The sequence below is a fragment of the Balaenoptera physalus genome, assembly GCF_965194825.1.
Source record: "Balaenoptera physalus genome assembly, chromosome: 4".
In the NCBI taxonomy this organism is placed as follows: domain Eukaryota; kingdom Metazoa; phylum Chordata; class Mammalia; order Artiodactyla; family Balaenopteridae; genus Balaenoptera; species Balaenoptera physalus.
In genome coordinates, this window is record NC_138891.1 from 141,399,493 (window position 1) to 141,425,817 (window position 26,325).

General features: G+C 44.8%; 1 protein-coding gene across 2 annotated transcripts in view; it reads right to left on the bottom strand.

The window, feature by feature from the left end:
• Positions 1-26,325, bottom strand: part of DSCAM (DS cell adhesion molecule) — a gene marked incomplete at its 5' end in the record, with an annotated part of 741,397 nt that overhangs the window by 33,128 nt on the left and 681,944 nt on the right. For both annotated transcript variants that reach the window (XM_082458757.1, XM_082458758.1), the window contains 5 exons: positions 4,580-4,610; positions 16,446-16,622; positions 20,003-20,293; positions 21,865-22,053; positions 24,917-25,015. In XM_082458757.1, the coding sequence (XP_082314883.1) occupies positions 4,580-4,610; positions 16,446-16,622; positions 20,003-20,293; positions 21,865-22,053; positions 24,917-25,015 (787 nt within the window). The remainder of the gene's footprint in view (positions 1-4,579; positions 4,611-16,445; positions 16,623-20,002; positions 20,294-21,864; positions 22,054-24,916; positions 25,016-26,325) is intronic.

A 26,325-nucleotide genomic window follows, 5' to 3' on the forward strand; every position in this document is an offset into this window, starting at 1 on the left:
GTGGTTGCCCCCTCCCTTCTATCTTTTCAGAGGGGCCAGTGGAGTCCTGCTGTGGGAACTCCCCATTCTCCATTTAATTCTGTCTCCTCAAAACTTAAAACTCCCTGGCATATGTTTAATTGAGTTATTGATTAGCCGTCTCTGCCAATAGACTATAAGCTCCTCAGAGGATATTTTCATCTCTTCTGTCCCCTGTATACCCTGAAACTTGGAACGGTATATAACCAAAGTAGGTGCTCAATTAATATTTGTTGCAGGTTGTTGAATGAATAATGTTTGGGCACAATGGGAGCTGAGTCACACCTCCTAGAGCCTTTGCTTTGGGGGCAGTAACATTTTTCTCAATCTAAAAGGGTTATCAGGGCCCAAGGAAATTGTTTCTTTATCTTAATCTGTGCTGCCGTATTTTATAATCCATTGTTACATGGAAGTTGATTCCCCCAAACTATAATAATTGGCCATTAGAACAGCAGCAAACCTTCAAAAAAAAGCTATTTAAAGAAACCTCATTTGTAACCTGGAAAAAGATTCTGAATGTTTTCACTGTGGAAGAAAAATTGCATCTTTTATATGATATGGGATCATGCTAAATATATTAGTTATTATTGAAATATCACCATCCACCATCCATTTGCCATCTGGTTGTCTGATTAAAATGACAGAGAGCTGACCCTGGTTCACAGTGGATGGTGTTTCTGGGCTCAGCCAATAAATTATGTGCAGTTGCTACAACACTTTAAAATCAATATTTCCTTAAGATTTGGGGGAAAAAAACCCAAACTAATGACGATTTCTGCATGCCATCCCCTTCCTCCCCAAAATGTGCTATGGAGCATCCTGTAAGTACAAAATTACTGTAAGGATATCAGGATATATCTCGTTGTAACAGTTGGGCGGGCATTTTTCTTTTTTACTATGTGTATAAAAATATAAACATCAAAAAGCTAAAGTAACTTGAACTCTCAGTCTGAACCCTTCACTGCTCACAACTAGCTTTCTTACTAATAGTGGTCCTTGGACATCAACCATGTGTTGCTTAGTACCTTACAGCAAGCCGGTCTCACCTCTGAGAAGTTTGGTATATTTTTAAAAAATGTTTTCTTGCCTAATCGTATAAAAGGAAAACCCTTTCTCTCTGAGCATGGTGGATGAAGTCTATCTTCTCTCTCCTCTATGAGGTGAATTGCTTGGGTGAGACAGATGAGTGTCCCGAAGCATGAGGCCCAGCGATGGGAGTGGCAGCCTGTGGGGGACCCCCTGGGGGGGCTCCAGGTTGTCTGTGTTTGTCCTGCAGTTGCACCTGCCCGTCTGGCCCCGGGACGGCTAATCTCACCGAAATACACAGATCCTTCCTTGAGGAGCATGGGCGGACAATAAATGTTATATTCACCTAGATCATGGGATGTTAAAGCTAGGAGCAATTTCCAATTGCTGTTTTTAGATAAGGAAAACAGGGCACAGAGAGAGAAAAGGATGCACAGTAAGTCTCCTACATACGAACCTTCAAGTTGCGAACTTTCAAAGATGTGAACGTGTGTGCTGTCAACGTCAGGCGTGAGTGACATCGCAGCTTGCCCTCCGTCTCTTACTGCTGACGACCCTTCAGCTCTACCGTCTCCCACCTCCTCTCCCTCCTCCAGTCAGTAACGCTTCTTGCCTGTGCACTCGATGCCAGCCCCTGTATGCCAGCTGTTGTACTGTAGTACTGCATTTTTCAAGGTAATGTAAGATTAAAAACGTTCTCTTTATTTTTTGTGTTTGTTTTTGTGTATTATTTGTGTGAAAAGTACCATAAACCTATTACAGTGCAGTACTATGTAGCCGATGGTGTTAGTTGGGTCCCTAGGTTAACTTTGCTGGACTTACGAACAAACTGGAGTTATAAACGCACGCTCAGAACAGAACTCGTTCGTATGTTGGGGACTTTACTGTACCCCCCCCAAAATCACAAAGTCAGCTGGTGGCAGCATTAGGCCTAGAATATAAGTTCGTGAGTCTATGTCCCAGCCTGCTCAGTCCTCACCTTCCCAGAGAAAGCAGTGACGAAGATCAGGAACAGCAATTCAGTAGGGCTTCTCTGTACCAAAGGATCTGACTTGCCTAGGCTTCCTGGGCTACATTTGGAATGTGCTTGGCCCTAACCTGACCAGGTAGGGGACAAGGTTTTTTGTTGCTTGGCCTGTTAACCTGCCAAACTTAGATCGAACTGACCCTTCATGAATAAAAGCATTGCTTTCTCTTCTAAATTAATCCCATAAAAATTCACCTATTTGAGGAGCTTGGAAATTCTCTTCCTTTTCAATCACTTTCATCCTTTGGAGAAAACCACCTTAAACACCTTAAGTGGGAGTAATTACTAGTTTTAATGTTCCTAATTTCATGTTGGCAACTGCAAATATCATTACTGATTCCCGCTCTTATCAATAGGTAGTCTTTCCACCACGGTAACTGCCCTATTAACAAAGAAGGAAGAAGACACTTTCTGATGTCTTGCCTGGGGTTCATGACAAGAGGGAGGGAAGGCAGCAGAGAAGCTAATACCACATCACCCTAACGACACAAATGTTGAACATGTCAGGAAGCACGGACCCTGGTGTCACAGGCTTTGGGTAGAGGCATGACTGATGGTCTGGGAGGGCATGAAGGAAGTGGCCAGAAGCTATCTGGGAAGACACACAGCTGCAGGAACCAGACTGGGGTACAAATCAGGGAGGTGGACCTGGGTGGACACAGGAACAGGGGCCCCTGGGCTGAGCAGGTTACACCCAGTCTAAAGGGGGCATTGAGCGCAGGTCCAGATACCCGCGATCATCGAGGCTGTGCCCCGTGTGGCAGAACACTTTCAGGAGAAGTCAGAAAGCCACAGTTTTATGTGAAATGTCTTGATTTTTAAAGGACATCAACAATTTCATATTTTTAAGACTACATTAGAAAATTTACTTTATTAGATAGATAATTATTACAAATCGAATGACTCTGGCTTATTTGCGTTCCAGATATTTTTGTCAGATTTGTTCAATACAAGCGCACATGTGTCTGGCTGCCTTCTAAGTGACCACTAGCAAACAAGTACGGACTTGCACAAGAGCATGGACTCAAGGCACTTCATACAGCTTTTCATAATCTCCTCATGTACGTTTGATCTAGCGTGATGGGATTAGATAGATGGAGACATTTTACAGACCCTTTGCATCTCTGAGCTCTACTCTGGGCTCCAGATTCCTGCTACCAGCTATCTGACACCTTCATTGGAGGCTTAAAAAGCATCCCCAACATGACCCTTACAAGCCTTTTCTTCTGATCCACACCCCCTTCCTCTGCCCTACAGAAAAAAAAAGTCCATACCCTGCATCTATCTTCCTAATCTCGGCAAATGGCACCAATGTTTATCTAACTGCTCACACCAAATATTTCAGAGTCATTCTTGATTCCTTCATATCTGTTACCAACAATTCACACTGTTTTAAAACACAGTATGGACAAACAAAGACATCTGTGGGAAATGTAATCCATGGGTCAACGGTATTCAACCTCTGTCTTAGGTCTTCACACATACTGGTGATATGGGAGAGGACTCTTTGTGAATAACAATAAAGTACTACTCTGATATGCAAAGATGAGGGAGGAAGTTAAAGCCAACTGTGGTGCTGTAGGGGATGGGAAGAGACCCTATACTCCATCTTTTTTATCTCCTACGTTAGTCATCCTAAAATGACAACGTCAAGGTCACCATCAGGGTCCCTGACATTTTTCTTTTTGGCCACACCTTGCGGCTTGAGGGATCTTAGCTCCCCAACCAGGGATCCAACCCCAAGCCTTGGCAGTGAAAGCGCCGAGTCCTAAACACTGGACCGCCAGGAAATTCCCCGACATTTTTCTTATCTGGTTCCTAGACTCTGACTATCCTCTTTTTACTTTTGATTTAATCATTACAATATAAAGTGCAAAGGTCGGGTTGTCTTGTACAGTTGTGAACATGCACTTACTTATTCTACTACCCCTAGTCATTCATCTACTCAACAGTTATGAGTGGGGCAACTATAGTGCTGGTTTCTCCTAACACGGTGATGAAACAGGCTGTGACTTCTAAGACCAAACTGAATAGCTATTTGCAGCAGAAGGTGGTGGGTGCTCTGGTGGAGGGGTGCTGAAGGGGCAGTGGGAGCTGAAGGCAAGGAGAATCTTCCTTGATCAGGCCATCAATTTTGAACCCATTCCCTTTCATGGATTCCCTTTCACCTGGCTGTCAGGAAGAAAGCTTGACCTCAAAGTGGCATATTTGGTGAAAGCAAAACCAAAGCTACTTACTTAAAATGTGCCTCATTATTCTCGGGTTAATGGGAAATGTTCTATTGGTTGAGTCCAGCCAACAAGAAAACTACCTATGGTGTGCATAAACGCATATTATTTGGTATCTATGTCTCTAACCAAGCATTACATGGATATTTACGTTCATAGAATGAAAATTATATGTCAAGTGAAAAATGGGTTATCAATTTCCGACTGTCATTAAAAAAAAGAAATCATCAAAACAAGTTCTTTTAAACATGATATTTGGGCTGCTAGGTCTTGTTCTTACCTCATGAGCATTTCAGCTAAACTCTTTGCATCTGGGGAAAGAAAGTTGATATTAGTACAAGATAAATAACTCATTAACATTCACTTAAGCATTTGTGACAAATATTCTACAGAATCAGATGACAATAACCATTTTGAAATGTAATTGTATATCGAAATCATTGCTAATAACCTAAACTTTTATGGATTCCTTGTCTGTTCTAAATGAGACATATATATATATATATACACACACACACATATATATACATATATATGTATACACATATATGCATAAAGGTAGCATAAAAAGATGGGTACAAAAATACTCAGATACCTGCTAAAGGTTATATTACAACCTATTCATTTGCCACTTTCCAAAAACCCAATTTTACTTTCAGAAGTCAGAAAATTAACATCTTGAAAGTAATTCATTATGTAGTACAAATTCTACTCTTTCTGTTATCAAAATGAAAAAGCTTATGATCACTTAAAAAAGTCATTATTACAGAGCTATGCCTCCCTTTGGTTGATCGAAGAATTGTATAAACAGCATATCACTGTGTCTGGAAACTTAGATGTTTATTTCAAACACAGAAAGAAAACTCTTCTTTATTTCTTTTCTCTGGAGACATTATTTACCAAGATCTGGTTACCACCCCTGACAAAAGAAATCCTGCCTAAAAATGATGTAATTTTTTTTTAACTTTTTTGATGGCATTGGTTTGAAATTCTAATTTCCCTTAAAATATAATTTGTTCTTTTTACACATTTTACTTGACAAAAATGAATGTTTCCTTTCTTAGAACACAAAGCCCTTCTTTATGTTTTTCTTTCATTGCTCTCTAAAAAGCCTTGATGTTAAGTGTTCAATGAACAGAATTTTCTGGAAATGGATTCAGCTGTCTGTGTGAGTGCCAGTGAAGCAACGCATTTGTTGGAGCATGTTCATCTTTGGGGGCTGACAATTGAATGCAGTCGCTTTTATGTCGGGGAGCAGAGTGCTGTAATTGGGAGGTGTGGACTGTCACGGGAACAGCCACACGTGGGCAGGCACCCCCTGAACCAAAGCTCAGCTCTTCAAGTCAGCCATGCCAGGTCCCGCCTCGCAGTGAGGCCCCGGCGTTGTGCACAGATGGAGTCTGTCTGGGAAATGAAATAGCTCCCTTTATCCCACCCACATGGCAAAGCAAAGAAGGCAAAACAGCATTTAATTTCTCAGCTCATGGCTTTATATTTATCTGCAAAGACAAAGTAAATATGATGAGCTTCTTCTCTTCCTGAATGATTTAACACTTACAAAGTAAATATACATATACACATATATAAAATGCCAGAAGCTTGGGATTAATTAGCTCTATGTAACAACCAAGCACTGGCTAGTTCAATACTCTAAAAAAGAGGAAAAATTTCCAAAGAGTAAAACACGGTACTTCAGCTCACAATCTGAAGGAAACTCCTACTCAGACATCTTCAGAATGGACCTGCGTTCCTTGCTCTGCCATAATCATCCTTCTTTTTCTATTCCTGGAGTTAGTCATCACAGTTTTCTCTTCTATGGTTTTTTTTTTTCTATCAATGCACCAAGGAATGGCAGCATCCAATGAGTGAGGACAGAGGTCCCTCCAGTACTGACATGCTCTAACTGCAAATTTTCCATGTCTACAGTTAGCAGGCTTCTTCATCCGCGTATTTAGGTGCCCAAAGCCATTTTGGTCTACCCTTCCCTATGCTTATCATCTTACAGTGGATCCCTTTCTCCTTCTGTCTTAGCTACTATTTCCTCCTTCTGACTCATCTTAAATTGTGAGAAACATTATATTCATGGAAACTCACTTCTTCTGTGAGTTCCCCTTTGAGGAAGCTGAGAGCTGGTGGAGTTTTAAGCACAGTGATGGGGTCTGGATGGCACAATTGGCATCAAGGACTAGGCGTGAATGTCTTCCGGGGAGTGGGACCGAGTGGACCGCGGTCAAAATTAAGCACGTGCCTAGGAATCTGGATTGCACCGGTTACTTTAGGATTGCTTGCCCATGTCCCCTTAATATCAGTCTCTGCCTGGGAATTACTGTGCCCTCCTTCGGAAACCAGGAAACTGGGATCCGGATACATTCAGTCATTTGCTACAGCTGAGCAGGAAATCATAACCAATGTCTGTTGGTTCAAACTCTTTTTTAGCCACTGTCCTCAAACACCTTTATACAAAGAGGGGGACACATGTCATACCCTTAGGAACACACAGAGGAGCAGATGTCTCATGCCAGCTGACTGAGGACACACCCTGGAGGGCGCTGTGTCAGGCCGGGGGAGTCAGAAAGCATGGACGACTGTGCCCACCTTAAAGGAAGTGTGGACTTTAACGGGAAGAGTGCTCCAGGGCGCAGAATTAACCTGTGTTGGAATTCTGAGCTCGTTCAGGAAGCAAGGAGTCAGTCAGTGTGACTACAGAGAGAAGTTTCTAGGGGTGGTGGGGAATGGGGATGGTCAAGATGTTAAGGAGCTAAGAAAATGCAACTTTGCATCACTGACCATAATCTGGAAGCTTTTACCTGGGCCAAGGGGGGAAGAAGGAGGACAGAGGTGGTGGCCAGTGGGTACAGGTGCCATAAACAGCATTAATCAGACAATGCAGAGTGCCCAGGATGGGGGGCTGGGGGCAGGGGCCTGGTGGTGGGGAGTGGATGACATGATAGTAGACAGAGGGCATCTACAAGAATCAGGGACCTACTGGGTGTGGAGGGGACAGGCAGGGGGACCGTGGGGAGTCCAGGGAAATGGCAAGATTTGGGATACGCAGGGCTGGGTATATGGTAACACAAGGGACAGAAACAGTTGTCTAGAAGGACTTGGAAGCATCAATTTGGGTGCAGGCTGAGATGTTTGGCTTCAAACATATTGAGTCGTTTAGCATATTAAAGAAAGTTGGGGGACAGATTTGGAATCCAGTATCCAGCTGGGAGATATGTCAGGGCTGAGATGGGCTAAGAGTCTTCTGTTTATACAGGGAGAGGGGAAAGAGAGATGGAATTTTGGACACACTTCTGTTCAGGGGTGAGAAGGGAATCTGGGACAAGTTAAGATAATATTTTTAAAGTCATGGAATCATGGTATCTTAAAAGCATTACAGACTTTTCAAATCAGCCTCATAATAAATGCTTGAATCCCTTCCACAGCGCCTTGGACAGAGGTTAAAATGAGCCAAGCCGCTGGATGCTCCAGGGATGGAGTGATGCCCTTGCTGCACGTAGGGTGCCGACCCCTCTTCCCACTGCTGACCTGCCTTCCAAGTCTGTTGATGGCTCCCCACTCAACACATCTCCCTGGGACTCTGGCTCTTTTCTCTCTCCTCAGTTCAATTCTCATTTCCTCGTCAGCAGCCCCTTCTCTGGTCTCCCCAGCTCCAGACTCTCAGCCCTCTAAGCGACATCCCCATTGCAGGAAGGGTGATGGATCTGAAACACACCCCCTCACTGGGTTGCATCTGTGCTCTGAAACTCACAAAGGAACCTCCCTACCAACAGGAATCCTCAGCTCAGGGTACCAGCCGCCCATGCTGGCCCCAGCCGTCTTTCCAGCTCGGTTGCCTCTTACTTCGGACCGCCAACCCTGTCTCTGAGTTTCCTGCTCTTGCATTTTCTGCCAAGACCCCCATGACTTTGTTCCTCTGAGGCCCTTGGAGATGGTGCTTTGTCCCCACCCCTCCAGACAGATGTGACTTGCTCTGTACACCCTCCCAAGCCCAGCAGGTGAAGTTGGTGTTCTGGTTCCCTGGGCTTCCAAGGACATCTGCACCTGTCTCACCTCTCTGCATCTGTTTGCACCTCTAACCTCTTTGCACCTTTCATTGTAACGTCCTGTTTTCGTATTGTCTATTGGCCCTTTTGCCCTTATCTCCAGGCTCAGCCCAATCCCTGGAAGAGTAAAGCCACATACAGTTTTTCCTGAGGATACAATTAATCATGAGAGGCACCTTCCTTCTCTTGTGTTGAAATCCCTTGGTGTAATTTCTATCTGGATATAACAACGGCACCTTCTGGAAACATTGAAAAAACCATTCGAATATTTCCAAGTAGCTGCCACGCCCCAAGTAGCTCGGCTTCAGTGTTGTCTTTTCTAGGTTGAATTCTCTAATTTTCTTGACCACTCCTCAGATGGCATAATTTCTAGGTAATTCCTTACTTGGGTCTCTCTTTTATGAAAGACATTTCCCCCTTCCTTCCTTCCTTCCTTCCGTCTTCCCTTCTTTCCTTCCTTTCCTCCTTCCTTCCTTCCCTCCTTCCCCCTTCCTTCCTTCCTCCTTCCCTCCCTCCTTCCTTCCTTCCCCCTTCCTTCCCTCTCTCCTTCCTTCCTTCCCTCCTTCTTGCCATCCTTCCCTCCCTCCCTTCCTTCCTTCCTCCCCCTTCCTTCCTTCCTTCCCTCCTTCCTTCCTCCTCCCTTCCTCCCTCCCTCCCTTACTTCTTTCCCTCCTTCCTTCCCCCTTCCTTCCTCCCCCATTCCTCCCTCCCTCCCTTCCTTCTTTCCTTCCTTCCTTCCCCCTTCCTTCCTTCCTTCCCTCTTCCCTCCTTCCTTCCTCCCCCCTTCCTCCCTCCCTTCCTTTTTTCCTTCCTTCCTTCCCCCCTCCCTTCCTTTCTTCCCTTCCTCTCTCCTTCCCTCTTTTTTTCCCTCCCTTCCACCCCCCTTCCTGTCTCATAATCCCCCTCCCCCTTCCTCTCTCCCCTTCTTCCTTTTTTATAATTCTTGTTCCACATTTTCTGGTCTGAACAGTTCTCCTCTTGGTTCACATCAAAGTAAAACAGATGTTGAGTCCTTCTTCTTCTACCTGCCATCTGTTAAGATGAGAACATCATCTCAAGTCATCTTCTTCTTCTTGCCCAACACAGCTCAACATCCTTTTGTGTTGTCTGTCACTTTTTTTCACAAATTTCAGCTCAGTCTGAGATTTAGACTTTGTGACGTCTTTCCTAAAGCCCCGGCTACTTCTCTGTGCCCATGCTGGGCTGTGTGCTCACCTCTGCATCTTTCGGGTGGGGAGATGATGGAGAAATACTACCAGGGTAGCCTAGTGATATTGAAAGATGGAAAAAAGCAGTTTCAAAAAAAAACATGTGCTAACACTCTGAATGTGCAAAGAGGGCTAGAAGACGACAACTGAAAAGAGAATCTGGGGATCTGAAGGTAATTGGTCACCTGCCTTTAGGAGAGCGCTTTCATGTGAGTGGTGGGGAGAGCAGTGAGACGGAGGATTTGGGAGCTGGTGAGACTCAATGTAAATAGTTGAGTATCAAAGACTCTTTCAAGAATTCAGTGGGGAAAAGAAGTGGAAAGAAGGGCAGCAGGTTAGAAGATAGGCAAACAGGAAGGAATCCTTTTTTTTTAAGATATAGGGGAGCCTGAGTGGTAGTGAATATAGAGATAAAAAATAAATAAACCAAATATTTTTGATGGGCAAATATAAAATTATAAAGTCACTATTGATTCTGTGTTAATATATCTTCTAATTCTATGTTTCTTTGATACATCTTTTTAAACTAGCTTAATATGGATGCGACAGACTTTCTTTCTTGAATGTTCCAAAGCCGAAGAAGTGTCACAGAAAGAGAACTGTGTAGACAACAGTGATTTCGGCTCTCCTGCTAATTCTTCCCTAACTGATGTGTGATTTCCAAGTTCCCTTCAGTTTTCATGTCAGCAAAATAGAGCATAACAGTGTCAAGTTTATTTGCACCTATTTGCACAGCTATTAAGAGACTAAAGCAAGATAGTGTATAGTAAAGCGTCATGGAAAAGGAAGAAGAGAGAAAGCAAGGGAAGTGCTAGCACTCTGTCAATTAATACACGGTTCAGTCAGTTCTTGGGAAGAGGCACCTCGGCTGGATGAAGAACATTGCAGTGTCGTCTCCCCGGTTCCGTGTTTCTTGTGGACCATCGCTCCTGTGGGGTCTGTACGTGGCATGAGGGGCTCTTATTAACAAGGCAGCACAGGCCTCCAGCACTGCAGCGGTGGCGGTCCTGAGGGCATACGCTAATGTTTCTTTAAAAAGGAGGACTCTCATTCATAGCCACATCATTACATTTTCATCTCCGAAGTTCTAGTTAAGTGAATGGCATCTGTTTCCATTCATACCTCTACCGAGCAGTCACTAGCACACACCCACAAAAACATAAAACCAATTTGGGGGCAGCAGATTTCCCTGTGCTTTACCATCTCTCAGAAGCTCTTATTTGCAAGCTCTCTCACAACAATCCCTGCTTTCTGTGGAATTTAAAGGGGTCTCATAAAGTAGCTATATTCCTAAGGGCTATAAAACCTGCATTTACATTTTTACAAGGTCGCAAATAGGACTCCCAATCATCAGCTCAAATGAAAGCTGATTCCAAAACCATGACAAAATATATATCCCAGAAAGAAAACCGTATAGACTTGCCATCTCAGAAAGTTGCAAATACAAACACGGACGAAATAGAACACGTGGGCAGGGCAAAGCCCAGGGCTGACCCCAACTCTCCCCCCCCCCGCTCCTGCCCACCCCCCATCCCTCGCTCCACGGCTGCACGTGGCCTGGCCCTGCTGCCATCCCACTGTTCCTTTGCTTCCCCATTCTCAGATACAGAAACCCCTTTTTAAAAATTTAGTTCTGCCATAACACATTTGAAGTTTTGAAAGGATAATTTTTTTAAAATGAAGGTCAAAAGGAAAAATGAGAGGAAGGAAGGAAGGAAGAAAACGCAAAGCCCAGAACTAAAGTTTCAGAGTAGAGGCTTCTGATCCCATCTAAGCCCCAAACTGGGCATTTATTAGCTGGGCAATGAAGTCTCTGGGGGTGCCCACCTGCCACCCCTTCACTAAGGAGCACCGGGGACCCTTTGCATGCGTAGGACTCAATGCATCAGTGTCATGACCATCTTTACGCAAGTCTACCTTGAGTCCAAGGTCTTTGCGCTCCTAGATGCAAAGTTCAAGCTATTAAAGTTCAAGCTAAGCTTTGGTCTTACAGATGAGGAGAGATTTAGCTCATTTGCAGGGCAGATAAATGGAATATTAAACAGTCGTGGCCCACCCCTTCAGCTGTGCCTGTGGAGGATTCTAAGGCCACGTTCTCTCTGAGAATGGCCTCATGGAACTAATCGGCTTTATAATATTAATGCACATTAAAGCATGCTTAAAATAATAAATAGGCTTCTGTTCAAGGGAAGGAGGCCATTTTGCCACAGAAACATGGTCAAATTTTATGTCATCCACTGACTTTTATCTTTAGCTTCTTTGAAGTCTTGGAAGTAGCTTTTTGGCTTGACGCTGCCAGTTGACCCATACAGGTTGGTGCTTTGCACCCTCTTGGGTAAACTCATACCAGAGGGGGGAGCTTTTAGTGATACCGGATGTGTTTGCTTGACATGGGAATCAAATTTTTGTAAGGTTGTGTCTGCTGGGATCATGGTGATTTATTTTATAACCTTGCACTTCAAAGGATCTAGCGGTGGGGAAAAATCAGGGCATCACTTAAAGCAAAATGTGGCTTCCGAACTCCCGGGTAAGGTTACAGATTTTAAAAAAATGTAGCACTTGAAGACAATTTAGACTTTAGGAGGTCACTAGGCTCTAAAATTAGTAAAGCGCTCAGGAAGGAAGAATATAGGTTGGCTAAATTGCTTGAGTCCCATTTTCTTTCTTTTTTTTTTTTTTTTGATTTTTACATAAAAGCACGTTTACATACGGTGCATTCACTAGGTTGCTTGTCTATACAGTGAAACAAACCTGCTTAAAAACATTGAGTAGCATCTAGCGATCAAACTAGGTCTATGACGGGGAGTTGATCTTACAGTGTTCATTAGGGACGCTACAGTATTTTCCTATAATCCAGATTTATTTCCAGTTTTGATCCTGACCAGTGGTTGCTCAGGCAACTTTGACATATTATTAGAAATGTCCTTATTTTACACAATAAAATATTGTAGGAAGCCATTCAATCTGTAAATATATTTGAACTGATTCTAACCCAGGGATAGGATCTGTGCCTTATGTGGGTCAGGTAGTAACTGGATGATTCTACTAATGAACTCTGTTTAATAGATAGGCACCTACTACCGTAAACTCTGTGGCTGTGCTTTCTTTTCATGAGAGAATTGGAAACATTTTGTGTTATTAATTAACATAACATTTCAAGGGCCCTTCAGGCCTAAAAGACAAAGATCTTTTGGCGGCAAGGTCTGGCCTTTCACTGATTCCCCCTTAACAGCCTTAGTCACTTGCTCTGCCCTTTTATGACACACTTTTCAATGTTAAAGAAAGAAGAGTCGGTCCCTTGAAAGCCTTTGCTGACCATTCTGGGACAGAATCTTAGTAACCTTTTTTTTCTCTCTAGGACCTAGCCAAAATCTTGTGATCAAATAGAAATGGTTAATAAGAAAATTTTACTGTTGGTTTTAAAAAATGTTACACCTGGCATGTGGTAGATAATCAATGAGGGTGTGTTGAATTAAATATTTCAGTGCATCCAAAGTAAAACTTGCCATTTGGAAGGCGGTGGAATTAGGTGTCCGATCATTTTGCCTTCTTGCTGCCCTCTGGTCAGACTCTTGGTTTGGAGGTTTTTATTAAGCACGTAAAATGCAAGACTGCAGATACCTTTGTGCCCTGCAAGCTACTTCTCTGGAATACTTTGCTCCTCAGCAACTCCCATGAGTACATCTTCTTTGCCACAGCACTTATTTTCGTCCCACTGAAACCTTTGTGCTGGCTCTATCTCTTCTCTGGCACAAAGAAAACAAAACCATTTCCGCGGAATGAAAGGCTGGACTCGCTGATGTGATGTATTGCTTTCTTTACGAAGACCAGCTACAAAGTAGTGGTGTCGAATAGAAGAGATGCCAACAATAAAAATGCCAGCCCAGGATATTTTCTGGACAGAGTCCTTGCAAAGCAATCACTAAATTACAAAGGACTATTAAGAACAAAAAGGAAGGATGTCGCACCTGCCATCAGTCTAACTCAAATGCACCAGGAAGTGTCAGCAACATCTTTAGCATCTTTTCCTTGTTCTTGGCAGAGCAGAACGAAGTTGAGGTGCTTAAGTCACAAGTAGAAGAGGAAAATCATACAACAGTTGGGGAGGTAAAAGTAAGCAACGGGGACCAGGGGCAAAAAGAAAAGGTGAATTTGGGAGAGGGTGGAAGATGCTGGGAAGGATTTCCTCAACATTTAACCCATTTGCTGCCAAACCCTTGTGATCAAATAGAAATGGTGGATGAGAAAATGTTACCGTTGGTTTTTAAGAATGTTATGTGGACGATTCATAGCCCTCTAAGTGCAGCCAGTTGGACCTGGCTGTCTCAATGCAACAAAAACACGCCACCTATATACACTACCAAACGTAAACTAGATAGCTAGTGGGAAGCAGCCGCATAGCACAGGGAGATCAGCTCGGTGCTTTGTGACCACCTAGAGGGGTGGGATAGGGAGGGTGGGAGGGAGGGAGACGCAAGAGGGAAGAGATATGGGAACATATGTATGTGTATAACTGATTCAGTTTGTTGTAAAGCAGAAACTAACACACCATTGTAAAGCAATTATACTCCAATAAAGATGTTAAAAAAAATAAAATAAAAAAATAACGACGTCCCTAAAATCCACACAATGGGTTTCTGTTTTCGGTAAAAGAGGGGTTATAAAAAAAGTCCTTTTGGTATTTTAATGACGAACACTTGTGAATGGAATCCAGCACAGCTCACCTGATGTTGAATTTCTCAATAGATTAGGCAACATTATGTTTTTGTAGTGCTGTTTTCTGTAACTCTTAAATGCCCCCCCTTTTCCTCCCTAGTTGTGATTAATCGCCTCCTCTTCTGTGCTTAGGTAGGATTTGTTTGTTTTAGCACTCGTGACATTTTGGCTCTCTTCCTGGTACATGCCTGTGCGTCTGCCTCATACACTAAACCTAAAGTTCAGAAGGCTCTTTCTTTTCATCTTGTACATCGAGCACCTACCACGGCCCTTAGGATATAGGATTCACTCAAGAGAATCTGCAAAATTAAAAGGTAAGTGGAAAATGTGATTTAGAAAAGATATTTCAAGGAGATTGATGGTTCATCTGAATTATTGGGCTACAGAAGGTGTAAACGGAAGAACTATTGTAGATGGAGTGCCATGTACTTCAAATATTTTAATTTGTTGGCCAAGTAGACGCACATTGAAAGTAAAATGGGTTAGAGGCCCATCAAAAGGAGTGCTCTGGCTACTTGAAGACAGGTGAAAATATCCCCATGTTCTGCTGTTTTAACTGGACTACAGTCAAACCAAGCATTTACACAAGAGGTCAGTGTTTTCCAGGTCTACCAGCCAGGCTTGGGGATATCCCAGCTATATTATAAGGACGGTGCTTCCAGGCCTGTTCCTCAAATGCAACTTTGAAGAATACATGGGATGTTGGATACTCCTCGCTGCACTGATGCTAAAATGCAAGCAGCTTATATATACATTTTACCAAGCAGCGGCTTGGTTAAATACCCTGACAGGGAAAGGGGAGGGACCCAGAGCATCGTCCTGCACAGGGCTTTGTATATGAAAGAGCTCATTGGCCTCACACTGCACAGCCAGGGCAGGTAGGGCTGTTGGCCAGAAGCTGGAAGAGCCCTGTCGCACAGAATCTATAGAACCAGACATCGGAATAACGGTGCTGCTGACAAAGGCTTCCATCTGGTCCAAGATCTCATCTTCCATTCTTTTTTTTTTTTCTTAGTTAAAACGAAACTCTTACACCAAAGCTTCAGCTCCAATTTCTAATTCAGTGAAGTGTGCGTTTTCTGCCTCACAATGCTTTCCCAGGACCATAAAGCCCCTCAATTTCCATTTCCCGGCAATAAAACAGTTCTCATTTCCAGAACCAATCTGGAAGGTCTTTTTAAAGGATACCCTGAGAAAACCATAATTCGAAAAGAGTCATGCACCACAATGTTCATTGCAGCTCTATTTACAATAGCCAGGACATGGAAGCAACCTAAGTGTCCATCGACAGATGAATGGAGAAAGAAGATGTGGCACATATATACAGTGGAATATTACTCAGCCATAAAAAGAAACGAAATAAAGTTATTTGTAGTGAGGTGGATGAACCTAGAGTCTGTCATACACAGTGAAGTAAGTCAGAAAGAGAAAAATAAATACCGTATGCTAACACATATATATGGAATCTAAAAAAAAAAATGGTTCTGAAGAACCTAGGGGCAGGACAGGAATAAAGACGCAGATGTAGAGAATGGACTTGAGGACACGGGGAGGGGGAAGGGTAAGCTGGGATGAAGTGAGAAAGTGGCATGGACATATATACACTACCAAATGTAAAACAGATAGCTAGTGGGAAGCAGCCGTATAGCACAGGGAGATCAGCTCGGTGCTTTATGACCACCTAGAGGGGTGGGATAGGGAGGGTGGGAGGGAGATGCAAGAGAGAGGAGATATGGGGATATATGTATACATATAGCTGATTCACTTTGTGATACAGAAGAAACTAACACACCATTACAAAGCAACTATACTCCAATAAAGATGTTAAAAATAAAATAAAATAAAATAAAAATAAAGGAGGCCGTTAATTGGTGGCATTGCTGCAGCGGCTCAAAATTAAAGAGTGGGGCTGGCAAACCCTCGTGAAAGTCATTCTTTGCCTGCCTTGCTGGAGACTTGCAAGAGGTTGGCTTTCACTCAATTTCTGAGTCGTAACATTTGCATGACTCGCGCATGAGGCCCTGCAGTCCTGCCGACGGCACATCACAGGTCACAGACCCCGGCGGCGCGGGGACCTGGCCCAGAGAGGGTAAGTCCCTCCGCGGGGCCGACTGCCCCCCAGCCAGCTGTCTGTCCTGCTTTGCGGGGGGACGGCCGAGCCTCCACTCACCTCGCAACCTCTTCAGCCTCTGCTCCCGTCTCCTCCTCCGAACCACCAGCAGGAGCGCAGAGAGTAGGAGCAGCCCCACCAGGACACAGGAGATGGTCACCAGCATCTTGAGCCCTCCGTTGGTCGTCAGCCCTTCATCGCTTTGGACAACTGACTTAATGAGTGGAGGGATTGTACCTGAAAGCAGGGTCATGATGTTAGGTGGCTGTTAATGACGACAGCATGGCGGAGTTTTTAGGGATGACGGGTTACTAGAACCGCGCGAGTGATCCGAGGGCGTCCGCAGTGATGGGGATGAGAGGAACGCTTCCTCTAGGTCCTCGTTCGTTCCTTTACTTGCTCACTCCCCTCCTACGCTTACTCTACGGAGCATCGAATCAGAGCGTGCGCAAAGCGCAGAGTGCATTGTTTTTTGGAAAGGGACTTCGTTTGGCAACATACTGCTGGGTGCAGACACTTGAAAGCATAAGGTCCAGGCTGGGCGCTTAAAAAAGCCACACACATTTACGTGGAGTTGAGCGTCACCCAGAGCACAGTTGAGAGGGGCTGTTTGAAAAACTGCACATCAAAGAAGGAACAATGGGTTTGGCAAGTGGACAGAAGGGAGTCCGTGGGGAGACTGTACCAGATAAGCCTGCTTAAAGGAGCTTAAAATCTCTCTTTGTTTGGTTATTCACTTGCTTTTTGTCACGGGTGTAAGGCCAAATGTACTTTTAAAACTATTTCCGGGTATAAGAGTAAAACCAACTGTTCAAAGGGGAGCCATCCAAGTCTCTAAAGCAAGCTACTTATTGGCCCATATAAAGCTCTGAAATTCAGATTATTTAGAATTACAAGCAAACACCTAAGTAGACTGAACTCTGAGCCGCTTTAAGCTGCCTTCCGCTCAGAGGCTTAATACAGTGGGTGCAGAGATTCAAACACAGGCATCCACATTTTATGGGGCTTGCGTTTTGGCACCGACCATTATGTAAGATGTTCCAGTCCACTGTATTTTCCATGTAAAACAAGGACCAGGAAGTCAGTGATTTAGGAAAAATAATGCAAAAATAATACAATTTCCCTCTGAACAAAAAAGAGTCTTGCCCTGCATTTAGTGAGTAGAGCAGGGACAACAGAATGACGGTCCCCTCTGCTACCTGCTAAGGCCAAGATCATTCTCCCAACTTTATATAGAGTGTTTTGGCTGCAAACCCAAGTCTGCAAATGCTCAGAACCCACATAAGAGGCACATAAGGGGGATGCGGGTGAGGATGGGCCTGCAAAACCAAGATGACATAGGACCAGTGGAAACATTTGGCTGAGGAAACGGCAGAAGAAAGAGTCAAATAAAGCCACGGGCGGATCTGAAATCTGACTGGTGTTGATAGCTATAAAGCTAATCGTCAACGTTTGTCGTTCCTAAAATGAAAAAAATTCTTCAGGCAGAAGTGACAAAAAAGATATTAAAGCTTTATATCCACAAGCTTAGTTCAAAAAAAAAAGTAACCTTTTTCAAGGAAAATATACATATGTATTCTTATTTCTAGTGTAATAAGATTATTTCAGATTTCAGAAAATTTTAAATGTAGCTCCCAGGACTTTTTCGTGATTTAATCTAAGATCTTGGATAAAGTGAGAATATTTCTTTCAGAAGACACACATTTAAAATCTGCAGAGCACTTTGTAAGTAAGAATGACAGTTTCAAATGTTGCAAGCGAGTGGTTTCTAATTAAATGATTAGCTGTGAACCTATCACGGACGTGCACCTTGAAGCCGCGCGCTCTGGACCACACAGATTACGAAGAAGCTGGGCACCAGAGCATGATGGTCGTAAGGCAATTAATGGGCATCAATCATCTGAAGTAAGAAATATACTTCCTGCCCAAATGTGTACCCTGCTAGCAAAGGACTTTGGGGAGCCCTTAAATGCTAGGGAAAATGGTCAGTGTTGAAGTCCTTTGTCAGATCAAAGAATGAAACCATGTTGGAGGAGAAAGCAAGTTGTCCACACTGCTCTGCGGTGTCTGATGTTCTGTGACGGGAACTCTTGGAGTGAAGTCACTTGTGATGGAGGCTAGAAGGTTAGAGAGACGTGGCCCACGAGCATCAGAGCTTTAGAGGAGAAGCCTCACTGTCCGGGAGCTGGACCAGGTGCCTCAGGAGCTGCGGGGCCCAGGCTGGTGTAGCCAGCACCAGACTCCCACCTCGGCACCTTCCTGCCTTCACCCCCCCCAGGTCCTAAACGCTGCGGGCGAGCCTGGGCTCTGGCTGAGGAGGGATCTGTGGGGAGATGGCCTTGGTGGGAGACTCAGGGGTGGGTTTACAGTGTGCCAGGGCAGGAGGAACAAGCCCTCGGACAAGCCAGGACAGTCCAGGAGAAAATGGCCAAGGTAGGAGCCAAGTCTACAACACCTCTGGAACATCCTTTGGTCGTGCCCGAGGGTCCTTGGGTTTACGTACACTCTTTTCTTAGAACAGGATAACCTGCAGTCCAAGGAAGTTCCGGCCAGAGTATTAATTAAGCGAGATCCCAAGTGCACGTAAGCAGAGGAGCGAACACCCCTCAGCCTGTCTAGCGAAGAATAGAGTATTGGGGTGTTAGCTCTGGCGCAGACTTTTTGGGTAAGTCATCAGTACTGTGGTCCAGCCCGATTAGTGGACACTGGACAGGGTCTCTGAGGGAGCTAAGCCCGGAGCTCCAAACTGATGAATGGCGGCCCGTTTTACCCTGTGATCACAGCACCTAATTCAACCACTGCCTTTCCCCGAGTGAAAATCGCTGCGAGGCTGCAGAAATCAGCATCAACTTGCTGCCAGTTAGGACTTCCTGAAGTTTCCTGACTGCAGAACGGTCAATGTCACGCCACCCTTTAGCTTCCCTGGGCTTGGCATTTGTTCAACATCAATAAATGGCCCTTATACTAGTTGTAGAAAAAAAGGATAAAAATTTCTATCACTTATTTTCAGTCAACTAAACATCACAAGATACCTCATCTGGTTTTCAGAAAGCCCATGCCAATTGCATGCACGTGTGCATATATATGTGTGTGTGTGTGTCTCTGTGTGTGTGTGTGTGTGTCCGTCCACTAACACCCCATGACATTATTCTATTTCCATCAGTGCCTCTATTTCTGCTCAGAGACTAACATAAGCTCCTTTACTGATGGAAGACTGTTTTTGCACATGCAGTTGAAGGGCTAAATGAGAGAAAAAAGAAAGCTGTCATGTGGATTGGGATGGGGTGGGAGGAGGGGAGGGAGACAACAAAAGCAGTGTTAGCTCACAGTCACGACCAAGCACGCAACCACGTGGCACAGAAGCCTTCAGCCCCAGGAGAAGTCACTCCTGCCCCGAGACTCCCCAACGAGCTGCCTGCGGGCCCTCAGTCCCTCCTTCCTGGAACACGGCCAAGGTCACGTGGGTACCTGGTCCAGGGAGCCCTGCGGGGAGCAGACTGAAAGGCCCCAAAGCCTAAGGGGATCGGCGGGCACGAGTGACACTGCGCCGAGGATGGATGTCAAACGGGGGAGGGGCAGCGGGCACGTGCGCGCATCCCGAGACGCGGCCAGCTTACTGCCGTCGTAGTTGAGCGTGGCGAAGTTGGCCTGCTTCTCCGCACAGCCAGCGCTGTTGCACACCCGCATCTGCAGCTCATACCACGTGGCTTCCTGCAGGTCGTACAGGATGTACGACTTGGAGAGGGAGGTCCGCTGAGCCGTGGTCCAGACCGTGGCCCCGAAGGGTCTGTACTCGAGCGTGAAGGAGGTGATGGGGCAGCCGCCGTCATTCCAGCCCACAAGGTTCAGCCTCACGCGCGTGGTGTTGACGCTGGCGAAGAGCTCCTGCTCCTTCGAGAACTGGGGCTCTGCGGGAGAGGGCACAGGGGCGTCAGCCCACGGGGCACATGGGTGAAGGCCATCAAGGTCGTCCCACGTTTCCCTTGGGCTGCTTTCCCCACAGGCGAGGGGCTCAGTACAAGTCTGGGTCATGGGCCGCTTGTCCACTGTTTATAGGGATCTTACGGACCAATGTCCCCCAGGTGTGAAAGGGAACATTGGGTGGGTAGAGGTTGTTTCTGTGAATCTTAGCGTTAGTCCCCTGAAGAACAAAGCTATTCTCATGTATCTGTTTCCTTGAGTGTTTTTTTTTTTAAAGTTGAGAATTATGTTTTACTTGGTAGACAAAACTGAGAACTTAAGCCCAGGATGCAGCCTCTCGGGTAGCTCTGAGGGACTGCTTCTCCTTGAGTGGTTTTGAAGGAACCACTGTGCTGTGCTGGGCTGACCCGTGTGCATTCAGGGACCTGGCTCAAGAGAAGGCAGACTTGGATTTGGGAAGTACCCACAGGCATCCCTGCTATCCAAGCGCCCCTCACTGGAGCCCAGGGACCCAGTGGGTATATTTCTGCATAAATCAACCCCTCATCATCTGAACCCTGGTACACGTTATCCAAAACTCAGGTGCCGCATCCAAATTAACGCCTTCACTTTCTAATCTCTCACTCTCCTGCCATCTGGTCCACACCACTGGATGAGAATCAGCAGTGAGGAAACCTACAAAGACCCTCTCTCCGCCCCCTCACGTACACTCACCTGCAGCCATATCCCTCCCTCCTGCTGGTGTTTCTGAGCTGCAAATTTCACCCCTGAACATCATTGCCCTGAAGGTCCATTTTCAGAGGAAAAACCAACTCACACCAAGGTTAACAATCTACCCCGGTGACTTCTCACCTGGAAAGTGGGGCCTGTGAGGCAATGTGACAGTTATAGGTGGAAGGGGGTGAGGTGACTGAGGGACAAGGTCACCCCAGAAGAAGGTGAGAGGGCAAAGATCACATTTCACGGCTACTCAGGCCGGGAACTTTCTGTTGGCACCAAAGCCCTTGATTTTCAAATGACACTCTTCTTTTTTTTTAATATATTTATTTATTTTTATTGAAGTACAGTTGATGTATAATGTTGTGTTAGTTTCAGGTGTACAGCAAAATGATTCAGTTATACATATATCTATCTATTATTTTTCAGATTCTTTTCCCTTATAGGTTATTACACAATATTGAGTATAGTTCCCTGTGCTATACAGTAGGACCTTGCTGATTATCTATTTTGTGTACGGTAGTGTGTATCTGTTAATCCCAAACTCTTAATTTATTCCTCCTCCTCACCGTTCCCCTTCGGTAACCATAAGTCTGTCTTCTATATCTGTGGACACTCTTCTTTTAAACCGCAAATGAAATAATGAAAAGAGAGAACCAGAATATTCTGTATGGACTGGCCATCTCTTTCAATACCCTGTAACACACTGAACCAAACCCACCTGGGGAAAAACAAAGTTCAAACTCACCAACATGTAAATGTATGATGCATCTTTTCTAATTCCAGCCTCCCTTTTGATTTGGAAAACAGGAAATCTAGAAACTAAAGAAGGCTTACATACCTTTTCCTAACGTTTTCGCTTCTATGATTTCACTTATGCGCCCGGGCCCCACTCCATTCTGTGCAGTAAGAGTGAACTTGTACCAAGTCCCACACTTCAGGTTCTCCAGGCGGTAAGAACGCTCGCTTGGGCTGATGGGAAAGCTCCCCCACTGCTCACTGTTATCCTCGGAGTACTGCAATATGTAACCTTCAGAAAACAGGACACATTCAGAAGAGAGCGATTCGCTTTCCATCAGAAGCTTGCACTCTGTATGGGATGTGTTCTCAGAACTTGCACATCTTTGGAAGGGAACATCTGAGCTCTTGCGGATTCCAGGAAACTGAACCCAGGCTGGGAGAAGTACTGTGATGACATACTGATTACGAGGTATTTAGGCCACGCCAGGCGTTACTACGGTGGGATTGCTGGATGGCGTGATGAAGATAAAACCACTTTCTGCCCATTCCCTTTAAAAGGTGTAACTGGGCAGCAGGGAATGGATACTGAATCTCTAAATACCTGACCTTGCGAGCACACGTGCCGAATGCCTGGGGATGGGCGTGGTCTGAAGCTGGGTTATTTTTAAGAGAACCAAAGCTCTGGAAAAGGGGTGAGTTATCAGCGGGGGTAGGAATCTCCTCAGCCACCCCCTCCCACTCCACAATGACTGTGTCAGGCATTGTCCACAGCCCGTTATTCACAGCACCTCGCATAACCCTGTGGATTAGTAATTATTATCTCCACAGTGCTGACGAAGAGACTGAGGCCCGGAGAGGTTAGGTGACCACTCTGGGGTCTTATAAACAAGATTCAAATCCTACCGCCAGAATCTGAAGCCAGCACTCCTGTGATCACGGAGACATCCCTCCCTGTTACGCCTTCATTCCTGTTACCCCAGCTGCCTTCCTGGGGCAAACGTATCCTGTCTGCTCTGTCCTTGTCTCCTAAATGTTCACATCCAGGCAGCCCAGGACTGGCCTGCCTGATGCACGGTGCCCTTACACCAGCATACTGGCATCTTCCCTCCTGCCCATGGGATTCCATTTCTGACACCAGCGACGAAAGCACATCTCACTCCCACGCTCCAGAGCCTCTGAACCCCCAGCTGGTAGCAGTAAGTGTTTTCCACGTGCGTCACATGAGATCACCCATCTCTGATTCCCTCCTTCTGCAGCCACGGTCAGTGTCATCCCACTGGCTTCCTCCTTCCCTCCCCTCTGGCCCCCTGCAGCCTTGGGGTCCCTCCTCCCTTCTCAGCCTCATTTTCCCTTCTGTGTTCCTGATCTGCAGTCCTGACAGCTCTCTCAACGCCTGATACGTGAGATGCATCTGGGTCAGCTCCCACCGTCCTATCCTGACTTCGCCACCTCCCTGGTGCCCTACGCATTGAGGGGATTGTGCTTTCCTTCTCATTTCCTTCATCTAAACCACTTCTAGGAAGCTTTTCTAACTCTTGGAGATGGGAACCCCTGTGTCAATGGCTTTGGCCACCCCTGTGCTTCAAGGACCCCTGGTCGCCTTTGCCTGGAAACCCTTCATTACTAAAGTTGGCTTCAACTCTAAGACCTTCTGCTCTGACACCCTTCCTGTACTGCCTCTCCCAAGATCTCACACTTACAGAACCAAGACTTCCTTTCATCTGAGCCTGGAGTCCTAGAGTCCCTTGAACTCCTACCTCAGTGCCCCATTGTTTTTTTTCATAAAATGCTTCTCCACCTAACCTAGAACCTCTGGTAGACCATTTCAATCAGGAGCCTGGCTTCACTCCCTCTTGTGACTTCTGACTACACTTACCCTGCCGGTCACCAGCTTTGGTGACCCGTGATCCACTTTTCTGCCCCACTGTCCAAGATCACTCGAGCAACTCATTAAACCGTGATAACTGTGACCACTACGCTTTGTGCCATTTCCCTGCAGCTGGGGCCCTGCTCACGCTTAGCAATGGCTTTGTTTCTCGATTAATGACTCCCTGTGCATTTCCCACGGCAGCTGTTACAAATCTTTCCCATGCTCCTCAAGCCCACAAACACATCCTCACCCCTAATCATCCAACTATTCAAAAAAGAAAATCTCACCTTTCTCTTCGCTAAAAAAGGAAAGATCCTCCCCTTCGCCCAGTGGAGTGCTAATCAATGTTTAACAACTGGCTCTTGGGGAAAAAAAAAAAAAAAAAAAAAAAGCCCTGATGGGTAGCATTTCTGATTTCTGTGGTGTGTAAATATCCCCAGCAGGGGTCGTGGTCACTGAGGGCAAAGTTGGGAAGAGGGGCGGCGACTTGCTCTCATGAGCTGGAGGGAGACGGCTCCAGACACCACTGGCCTCACCCTAAAACGCCCCTGTATTTCCTGTTGTCTTCTCACCTTCCTCCTCTCTCAGAAGAAGGATGTCCTCTGCCTGCAGAAATCTATCCGTCATCTTTTCCCACCTGCTCTATGACCCCTTTTGTCCCTCGGCTCCTTAATCCCGTGAAACCTCAGTCTCTTCTGGGTTCTCTCCCTCCTCTTGGTCTACAACTTGCTCAGAATGTTCTCCCAATGCCACTTAGGCTGGGCTCATCACACTAACTCATTCCTTCAGTATAAACTCCCTTAATTCTTTTCTACTCTGTACTAATTGCAAAAGCTTTGTGCAAACAGACCGTTTCCCATCTTTCAGTACTTTCTAAGTCAGAACAGTCACTGTGGTTACTTAACTGAAGCACTGAGTACCTGAATGGATGGTACAGCGTTGACAACATGGGGAAGAAGCACAATGCAGCATCTCGGGGGAAGAGATGACCACATTTGTTTTTTCTTTCTTTTTTTTTTTGCATGTGTTAATATTTCACTCAGATTGGATGCATGATACTCATTTTGTGAATGGGATTCCTTGGATGAATGGGTGAGTTTCAACAAATACCCTAAAAATAGATGTGTGGTTTTTTGCATAGGTAATGGAAGAATTAATTATATGATGAGTTTGGGGGAGAAATAAACTAACACATAACAGTTACTTGATAAATATGTGTCACTTATCTGCCCGCGGATGATGATGATGAATCAACGGTTGTGGGCCACCTATCTCTCATTACCTCTGATAGAACTGCCCCCGTTGTCCCCAGGAAGCCATGAAAGGGTGATGGAGGAAGAGGTGGTTTTGGAAACTGTAAGCCGAGGCTGATCTGGTGGAACTAGAGAGGAAACAGTTTTTAGAAAACAAGAATTAGTTGTTCACATCCTCAGTCTTCTTTAACAGTCATTTACCAAATGATTTTTAACAGCCATTTATTAAATAAGTGTTTCAGGTTGACAAAATATGCAATTCACTTCTGTCAAAATGTCTATTTAATTGAAATCCTGGGCTAAAGAGATAGAACAGGAAGATTCCATTATTTAAAGAAAATTCAACCACATTTCTACTTGGATTTATTTCCTCATTCCCTCCCCGATTCCTTACATCTCTGAGTTGCTCATCGCTAATCGAAATCTTCTGTGAACTTACGAAGGATCCATGCATCATTTTACTCTAAATTTCAGCCATGGTTCAAGTGAGAAAGATAAATGGCACCCACTTAGCTTTTCAGTTCTCAGCGATATGAAAGGGGGAGAGGAAGCCTGGCTAGTGGGAAAAAAACTGCAAAAATTTCCACTATTTCACGTACACCCCTGCTCAAGAGGCAACACACACACACACACACACACACACACACACACTCAGCTCTGAACTCAAAGGTGTGCCATTGATTGGCAGCACAAGAATTGAATAGTTATACAAGGTTTGAAGAATACATACTTCTAATCAATGGGCCTCAGTACTATTTTGGATTAGCTCTGCAGACAGCAATACTGAAGGAATTTAGAAAGGTTATCCAGATTATATAGAAAGCTTCTCATAAAATGTCCTTCTCTTTTCCTCCAGGAGAAGCCTGATATATTAACCCAAAGCCATGAAAAATGGATTCATCTCTTTAGAGTCATAATATAGTGTCTATCTCCAAAAATGCCCTGAAATCTCCTGACTTCAAGTTACTTGAAATTCCAGATCAATTTTGCATTATTTAAAAAAATATATAGTTCTTCCCCTTCCCTCCCCTCCCACTGAGGACAACATTGGTTTTATTATTTACTTGCTGTGATTTATTAATGTGATAGCACTTAAATCTGGAGACTTTACACTTTGATTTTTTTCTTCTAATAAAATATCACTGTGCATCTAAATTTGAACTCAATCAATGGCCATCTGGGATTTTACACATGATTTTAATTTGACAATCTTAAATTTGTCATGTACTTTCGGTGTATGATATCAAGAAAAATTACATACACTGTATTAAATACACAAACATTAATGCCCTACAGAGTGTTAGTTAGTATCCTTTTAATATATATATACACTGCATATGACAATTCAGTTAATTAGCATTCATAAAACACCTCAATTCAGACTTTTTTCTTGCTGGTGGTTTCCGGGTTACACTTATACATGTGTGAAGTAAATCCT